Source organism: Convolutriloba macropyga, unplaced genomic scaffold (genome assembly GCF_964194025.1).
Source record: "Convolutriloba macropyga unplaced genomic scaffold, txConMacr16.3 SCAFFOLD_1533, whole genome shotgun sequence".
In the NCBI taxonomy this organism is placed as follows: Eukaryota; Metazoa; Xenacoelomorpha; order Acoela; family Convolutidae; genus Convolutriloba; species Convolutriloba macropyga.
This window is the reverse complement of record NW_027450162.1, coordinates 37,835-47,465: the sequence shown is the minus strand read 5'-3', so window position 1 is coordinate 47,465 and position 9,631 is coordinate 37,835. Positions and strand designations below refer to the sequence as shown.

The 9,631-nt window shown below is 33.4% G+C and overlaps 1 protein-coding gene across 1 annotated transcript in view; it reads right to left on the bottom strand.

Moving 5' to 3' along the window:
- Window positions 1–1,628: 1,628 nt before the first annotated feature.
- The window catches only part of LOC142355671 (uncharacterized), a gene marked incomplete at both ends in the record, with an annotated part of 45,032 nt that continues 37,029 nt past the window's right edge, over window positions 1,629–9,631 (bottom strand). Inside the window, one exon of the mRNA XM_075407752.1 lies at window positions 1,629–1,952. Within this exon, the coding sequence (XP_075263867.1) occupies window positions 1,629–1,952 (324 nt within the window). The remainder of the gene's footprint in view (window positions 1,953–9,631) is intronic.

Below are 9,631 nucleotides of genomic sequence, written 5' to 3'. Positions count from 1 at the left end.
AACTTTGAAAATCAACGAATGCGATTGAAGATGGAAGGACTAATAAGTTGATTCAATAAATTGATTCAATAAATTAATAATTAATAGTTTTCTACAAATTTGTAGATTCAAGTATTGCAATCTTTAATATTTTTTTTCCAAGTCTAGGTCTTAAGTATAGAATTCTAGGATTTAAGACGAACGGATACCGTATAAATAAGACGAACGGTTATCTTGTAAGATTCTTTTAAGACGAACGGTTATCTTGTAAGATTCTTTTAAGACGAACGGTTATCTTGTAAGATTCTTTTAAGACGAATGGTTATCTTATAAGATCTTGTAAGGCGAATGGCTATCTTGTAAGATTCTTGTAAGACGAATGTTTATCTTGTAAGATTCTGTCAGAAAATCTTGTAAGACGATGCATCCTCTTATAAGATTCTGTCAGAATCTTGTAAGATCTTACAAGATAACCATTCGGAGTTGTCCCGGGTCAGCAAAGGAAACGCGTTCTGATAATTCTATATTCTGATGTTACTGATCAAAAACTTTAAAAAATCATCGGAGTGTATAGCCTCTTTCAGAGCATTCATGTTGATCTATCTAAATTCAAGGGTAGAGTGGTCGAGGCTAAACATTGCAAAAATTGTAAGAAATGCGGTGAATACGTTTAAGGGTCGTAACAATTGCGGTTTTTAGCGCTGAATGCGGTGAAAATTAAAATATCACTGCAAAGAACTGCAGATCTTACGTCGGTCGACCGTTTAAACTCGATGTACACTTTTTTCTTTCTTGTGGTGAATATTTTTAAGATTTGTGGTTATTAGTTGTGAAATTCTTCAGTTTAAAAAAATTCCCGTTGGTAGCGGTGAGTTATTTTTTCTCTTACAGAATTTCTACGCATGTTTTTCGATGATGTTGAAAGAATGTGATTTAAATTTGAACGAAATATCATAAAAGTAGGTGACAGCTGGGAGGCTGTGGAAGAAAAAGTGCCTGGCTTGCAGGAGTTCAGAGGTTCAAACCTATGTATGTAGATTTCTTTAATGTAAGAATTCCGGTAAATGCAATGGAAACAAAAATTTTGCCGCTAAAGAGCGCAAATCTTACTGAACTTCGCCGCTAAAAACCGCAAATCTTACAAAAATTTACCACTAATCTAACCAAATTTCACCGCTTCTACCGCATTCATCACTAAAGGAGGCGGGTGCTTTGCGGTGAAAATTTGATGAAAAAACTGCAATTCTAACATTACTTTTTCGACAAATTATCGTTCCGGGTATTTTTCTCTAACGCTCTATTGTTGAAAATTTCATATCTATAAATTCAGTGTTCCGTTTTGTAATTGTTATTAGCTGTCAGCAGGCGGTGGCTCGCACCTGAGTAAATTGATTATACTTGGTAGATCTGTAATTAATTAACCGTCATTAGAAATTTTTACACATCCAAGCTGAACTGGCAAAAAATTAACCGGGCCAAAAGCCGAAATCAGAATTTCAAACGAACCACTAGTTATAAGTAATGTGTGGTTGGGGTCTACAGGGACATCGGAGGGGAGACACGTAAGTGCTATCCAAACACCTAATATTAGGTCAAATTAATAAACCCCCCACCCCTACCCACCCCCCCCCCCCCACCCGAAAGCTTACCTGTGCATATGTGAAGTTCACGGATCTGTCCAATCAAAATCGCGTCTCCACAAGGTGTTGTTGATCCAATTACGGATGACACAAGGAACGCGTAACCAATTCCAGCTGATAAGTTACCAACTGTAATGTCAGTTGAAGCGTTTTGGGCGTAAATTGGGTCAAGAAAATTCTCGGGTATTGGAGAGTAGGAGGGGTATAGAAGGACATCGGCGAGTGCGTAGGTGTCTGACGTCAGCATTTTGTCACCTCGAAGTGTAATTGAAGTCTGATTCACCTCTACGACTGTTGTTTTGTTGTCGGAATGTATAAATGGTTGGTTTGGAGCTGAAAAGAAAACCTATTCTGGTTTTGAAGAAATGTTTGGTTGGGTTTCACAGGGTTTAAATACCTTCCCACTTGAGAGGTCACCATATGACAGGTGACCAATATGGGGTATGAAACTACCGTGGTCAACCCATATCGAGGTCGAGGCGTAAATGGCAACAAGGATGCTCGTGAATGTGCGTTCGCACATGATGTTCCAACCCGAGCTCATCTACAATTTTGACTTAATTGTCAACCAAATGAAGAGATAATAAAACTAGATGTTTGAGTTTAAAAAAACCTTTAAGAACCTAACTACTTATTGAATTACATAATGCCATACCTCATTACAGCGCTGACGAGATCTTTCATTGGAAAAACTACGAGAAAATGAAAACAAACAAAAAAGAAGCAAAAACAAAAATTTCACGGCAAAAATTAAATATCTAAATTTGAACGCACCTAATAACAACGCCAATATGCAATCGTATAAAACCTCTACTGCACAAATTTACTTTGTTCGTACTATACAGCAGATGGCAAATTTCTTTAATGAGACTAGGTAACAATGTCGACAAAAGGAAAAAATAAGGCGAAATTGAAAAATCAATCATCATTTTTTAATCCAAACAATTTCAAAAGTCTTAAAAATCATTAGCTTTTAACGAAATAATTCTGAATAAATTTATTAAACATTCACTATGGAATCAACAAGACCTATCGTTGGCTAGATTAAGCCATGGGAACGGACTACAGAAGCAGAAAACTCAAAAATTAAACAATTTGCATTAAGACAATTTATTGAAGCCATTAAAATCAATAGCTATTATCTGAATACTATGCATTCTTCCTTCCATTTTCATTCATAATAAGGCAACAAAAATTATACGCGAATGTGCTAAAAGAAGAGAAAAAGAAACACCAGTACACCACTAAAACTTTTATTTAAACGCATATTGTCCACAAACAAAACATCAGTTAGGACATGATATCACTCGACATTTAGATTTCTCGAATACAAGAGATTGAATGAGACCTCTCAATGATGAAAATAAGCTACAAATTGACGAAAAAAAAACAACAAAAAATAAAAAGTTTGAAAAATCGTTGAAAATGTATAATATCTTAAACTTTGAGACTATTCGCTATAAATGACTGCATCGAACATCAATCCTTGAATACTCAATTACAAGCTTTTGAGACCGGTCAGCTTTTTACGCCTAAAATAATAGGCAAAAACCGCTAACTAAAATAAACTTGAGCGGGAAAAGCGTGGAAGCCTTTAAAAAACTACTTTTCGGTAATGAATTTTCTATCATCCATTAATTTTTTAACAGCATGAGATTTTTTTTCGATATGACTTCAAAATATCAATAAATATGAAGAAATACATTAAAACCACGAAATTTATGAGAAAACCGGTAAAATCAACGCAATTAAACTCTATTGCTTTAAAGGAAAAGCAATATAAGCGCCCGATGGGAGCATAAGAGTTATGCTTCGATGGGACAACAAGAATGTTTCTCATTGAAAAGTCATTGATAAAAGATTACAATAAGTCATTGGCCAAGAAAAAAACAACAAATACAGGCAAAATCCAAAAATTCAGTAGAATAGTGCAAGAAGAAAGTGTCAAAGCCATTTAAATCATAAGCTTTTCTTTGAGAACTTTATCTATGATCCATTGAACATCCTTTCTAAGCTAATTGGAACTAACACTAGTAGGATTATGTGAAAATATTTCAGAAGAACCAAAAACAAATCCAAAAATTTTCCAAATTTCCAAAAAATTTATTAAGACTCGCGCATGGATTTTATCAAACCAATAGTTAGAAGATAAAGCCGCAAATTAGGTTTTTTTGTTGAAGTAGGAAAGAAGTAGTTCCGGTATTTGTTGAGACGTTCTTACAGTCCATAAAGATAAGTTTGGTTAATGTTCAAAAAATGTTTTTTTGAAAATTTTTTTTGAGGTCGTAACAGCCATTAAGTTCAATAGCTTTCAAGAAAAGTCAATGGGTAGGCTAAGTCACGAATCGATAGAATGAAAAAGATGTTTGTCATGCATGGGTAATCAATAAGATATCACAATAGGTCTTATGACTATGAGAACAAAAACAAATACAGAAACCAATAATACATTAGAAAAGTGCGAGAAGAATGTGTGGCAGCCATATAAACCATATCTTTTTATCTAAAAGTTTTATCTATGCACTTTTAACACCTTCTCAAAACCATTGGGAGCTATCAATATAAGGATAATGTGATAAGATTTCAACAGGAACCAAAAATACAAAAATATCCAAAAATTTAAATTTTTTTTGAAATCTTGTGGCTTCGAAACCATAAAACCAGGAGTTAGAAAAAACGGTTACCAAAAGAATTTAGATTGCTGTAGATGGAAGGGAAGGGGTTCTAGTCATTACTGAGAATTTCTTACAAATCATTAAAATAACAACTATGAAAACAACAACGAATACAGGCAAAAACCAAAAAAATCAGTAGAAAAGAGCGAGAAGAAAGTGTCGAAGCCATTTGAACGATGAGTTTTTCTTTGAAAATTTCATCTATGATCCATTGAACGTCTTCCCAAAACCAACGGGAGCTATCCAAATTAGGATAATGTGATAAAATTTCAAAAGGATTCAAAAACACAAAAAATCCAATAGTTTTAAAATTGTTTTCGAAATCTTGTGGCATCAAAGTCATAAAACCAATAGTTAGAAGACAACGCCGGTGAACAGATTAGTTTTGGTTGCAGTATAAAGGAAGGGGATCCTGTCAGTACTGAGGCTGACTTGCAGTTTACAAAAATTAAGTTTATGATCGGTTAATGTTTAAAAAAAAATTCGAAAAAATATTTATGAACTCTTAACATCCATTAGCTTTCCAATAGAAGCACTGAATAGCTTCACTTATGCTTATTAGGAAACACTGCACTTTCAGTCAGCGATTCTATGCCATAGGACTCCACAATTCAAAAAAACCTCGAAAAGAATATCTTCATTAAAAATTACAAAAGCTCAGAGTCGAAGCCATAAAAAACATGTGCGATTACTTGAAAACGTGTTTATTGTTCTTTAGGCTTCATTTTACTGTAAATCAGGTTTATTATTAACCAAACACCGACATGATAAGTGACCAGTCTCTAGGTGATCTAAAAATATGAAGTTTTCTAAAAAAAAAAGCTTTCAAATAGAATTTGAATTATTTTTTATAGTAAACTTCCCTATGGGACCAGAACTAGTCTTTTTTTATCACCTTTCGTGTATTAGGAATACGAAATTGATTCACTTTTTTGCGTGAAATGTAATTTTGAATGAAAAATTTGTAAACAAAATATCAAAATTTGAAGAAAAATTACACTAAACGTGAACGAAATCATACCAAATATCACGTGTTCACACAAAACTTCAATCCTCGGTAACTCCTCGAAAAATACGAAATTCACGAAAATCTTTTTAATTTCAAAGTCTAGGCGGGACGAGCTTTTTAATGATACCACTCACATTTCTCTACGATGAATATATCGATCGGACAAAATTGACTGAACAAAAAAAACCAGTTGAGTATATAGTTCCTTCCCCCACAAGTGGGGTCGGAACAATAAGACATCTCTTTATATTTGGATGACAACCGTTGGATAGTCCTGAAAAGCGTTGAACGCTTTTCAGTTGCTCTAGGGGAGACGAAATGGTTTTCTTGGAAAATTCTGCCCAAAAATGGTTATCTTTCAATAGTCTGGCAGGATCTGACAGAATTTTGCAAAATAACCATTTGGTTTCGACCCGGGTATGCCGATAAGTTCGGAAAACGCCAAATGATTTTTACCGATTTACTTTTAACTGTATTCATGCGCTTCGGCAACGTTTTCAAAATCTTATTCACCATTTTCATCGCATTTTTCAGACCCATTTCAGCACTTCCGCAACCTTTTCACTATTTTTTTTGTAAGTATTTCAGCGGTAATTGAAAACATTCCCAGCAACTAGTAAATCAGGGTAAATTTAAAATGTACCACATTGTTTTGAGCGCTAAGCCGGCACTTTTTCAGCATCAAATTAATAATTTTTCTGCAACTATTGAGTTAGAAAAAACGGTTACCAAAAGAATTTAGATTGCTGTAGATGGAAGGGAAGGGGTTCTAGTCATTACTGAGAATTTCTTACAAATCATTAAAATAACAACTATGAAAACAACAACGAATACAGGCAAAAACCAAAAAAATCAGTAGAATAGTGCGAGAAGAAAGTGTCAAAGCCATTTAAATCATAAGCTTTTCTTTGAGAACTTTATCTATGATCCATTGAACATCCTTTCTAAGCTAATTGGAACTAACACTAGTAGGATTATGTGAAAATATTTCAGAAGAACCAAAAACAAATCCAAAAATTTTCCAAATTTCCAAAAAATTTATTAAGACTCGCGCATGGATTTTATCAAACCAATAGTTAGAAGATAAAGCCGCAAATTAGGTTTTTTTTGTTGAAGTAGGAAAGAAGTAGTTCCGGTATTTGTTGAGACGTTCTTACAGTCCATAAAGGTAAGTTTGGTTAATGTTCAAAAAATGTTTATTTGAAAATTTTTTTTGAGGTCGTAACAGCCATTAAGTTCAATAGCTTTCAAGAAAAGTCAATGGGTAGGCTAAGTCACGAATCGATAGAATGAAAAAGATGTTTGTCATGCATGGGTAATCAATAAGATATCACAATAGGTCTTATGACTATGAGAACAAAAACAAATACAGAAACCAATAATACATTAGAAAAGTGCGAGAAGAATGTGTGGCAGCCATATAAACCATATCTTTTTATCTAAAAGTTTTATCTATGCACTTTTAACACCTTCTCAAAACCATTGGGAGCTATCAATATAAGGATAATGTGATAAGATTTCAACAGGAACCAAAAATACAAAAATATCCAAAAATTTAAATTTTTTTTTGAAATCTTGTGGCTTCGAAACCATAAAACCAGGAGTTAGAAAAAACGGTTACAAAAAGAATTTAGATTGCTGTAGATAGAAGGGAAGGGGTTCTAGTCATTACTGAGAATTTCTTACAAATCATTAAAATAACAACTATGAAAACAACAACGAATACAGGCAAAAACCAAAAAAATCAGTAGAAAAGAGCGAGAAGAAAGTGTCGAAGCCATTTGAACGATGATTTTTTCTTCGAAAATTTCATCTATGATCCATTGAACGTCTTCCCAAAACCAACGGGAGCTATCCAAATTAGGATAATGTGATAAAATTTCAAAAGGATTCAAAAACACAAAAAATCCAATAGTTTTAAAATTGTTTTTGAAATCTTGTGGCATCAAAGTCATAAAACCAATAGTTAGAAGACAACGCCGGTGAACAGATTAGTTTTGGTTGCAGTATAAAGGAAGGGGATCCTGTCAGTACTGAGGCTGACTTGCAGTTTACAAAAATTAAGTTTATGATCGGTTAATGTTTAAAAAAAAATTCGAAAAAATATTTATGAACTCTTAACATCCATTAGCTTTCCAATAGAAGCACTGAATAGCTTCACTTATGCTTATTAGGAAACACTGCACTTTCAGTCAGCGATTCTATGCCATAGGACTCCACAATTCAAAAAAACCTCGAAAAGAATATCAAAATTTCATTAAAAATTACAAAAGCTCAGAGTCGAAGCCATAAAAAACATGTGCGATTACTTGAAAACGTGTTTATTGTTCATTAGGCTTCATTTTACTGTAAATCAGGTTTATTATTAACCAAACACCGACATGATAAGTGACCAGTCTCTAGGTGATCTAAAAATATGAAGTTTTCTAAAAAAAAAAAAAGCTTTCAAATAGAATTCGAATTATTTTTTATAGTAAACTTCCCTATGGGACAGAACTAGTCTTTTTTTATCACCTTTCGTGTATTAGGAATACGAAATTGATTCACTTTTTTGCGTGAAATGTAATTTTGAATGAAAAATTTGTAAACAAAATATCAAAATTTGAAGAAAAATTACACTAAACGTGAACGAAATCATACCAAATATCACGTGTTCACACAAAACTTCAATCCTCGGTAACTCCTCGAAAAATACGAAATTCACGAAAATCTTTTTAATTTCAAAGTCTAGGCGGGACGAGCTTTTTAATGATACCACTCACATTTCTCTACGATGAATATATCGATCGGACAAAATTGACTGAACAAAAAAAACCAGTTGAGTATATAGTTCCTTCCCCCACAAGTGGGGTCGGAACAATAAGACATCTCTTTATATTTGGATGACAACCGTTGGATAGTCCTGAAAAGCGTTGAACGCTTTTCAGTTGCTCTAGGGGAGACGAAATGGTTTTCTTGGAAAATTCTGCCCAAAAATGGTTATCTTTCAATAGTCTGGCAGGATCTGACAGAATTTTGCAAAATAACCATTTGGTTTAGACCCGGGTATGCCGATAAGTTCGGAAAACGCCAAATGATTTTTACCGATTTACTTTTAACTGTATTCATGCGCTTCGGCAACGTTTTCAAAATCTTATTCACCATTTTCATCGCATTTTTCAGACCCATTTCAGCACTTCCGCAACCTTTTCGCTATTTTTTTGTAAGTATTTCAGCGGTAATTGAAAACATTCCCAGCAACTAGTAAATCAGGGTAAATTTAAAATGTACCACATTGTTTTGAGCGCCAAGCCGGCACTTTTTCAGCATCAAATTAATAATTTTTCTGCAACTATTGAGTTAGAAAAAACGGTTACCAAAAGAATTTAGATTGCTGTAGATGGAAGGGAAGGGGTTCTAGTCATTACTGAGAATTTCTTACAAATCATTAAAATAACAACTATGAAAACAACAACGAATACAGGCAAAAACCAAAAAAATCAGTAGAAAAGAGCGAGAAGAAAGTGTGGAAGCCATTTGAACGATGAGTTTTTCTTTGAAAATTTCATCTATGATCCATTGAACGTCTTCCCAAAACCAACGGGAGCTATCCAAATTAGGATAATGTGATAAAATTTCAAAAGGATTCAAAAACACAAAAAATCCAATAGTTTTAAAATTGTTTTTGAAATCTTGTGGCATCAAAGTCATAAAACCAATAGTTAGAAGACAACGCCGGTGAACAGATTAGTTTTGGTTGCAGTACAAAGGAAGGGGATCCTGTCAGTACTGAGGCTGACTTGCAGTTTACAAAAATTAAGTTTATGATCGGTTAATATTTAAAAAAAAATTCGAAAAAATATTTATGAACTCTTAACATCCATTAGCTTTCCAATAGAAGCACTGAATAGCTTCACTTATGCTTATTAGGAAACACTGCACTTTCAGTCAGCGATTCTATTCCATAGGACTCCACAATTCAAAAAAAACCTCGAAAAGAATATCAAAATTTCATTAAAAATGACAAAAGCTCAGAGTCGAAGCCATAAAAAACATGTGCGATTACTTGAAAACGTGTTTATTGTTCATTAGGCTTCATTTTACTGTAAATCAGGTTTATTATTAACCAAACACCGACATGATAAGTGACCAGTCTCTAGGTGATCTAAAAACATGAAGTTTTCTAAAAAAAAGCTTTCAAATAGAATTCGAATTATTTTTTATAGTAAACTTCCCTATGGGACCAGAACTAGTCTTTTTTTATCACCTTTCGTGTATTAGGAATACGAAATTGATTCACTTTTTTGCGTGAAATGTAATTTTGAATGAAAAATTTGTAAACAAAATAT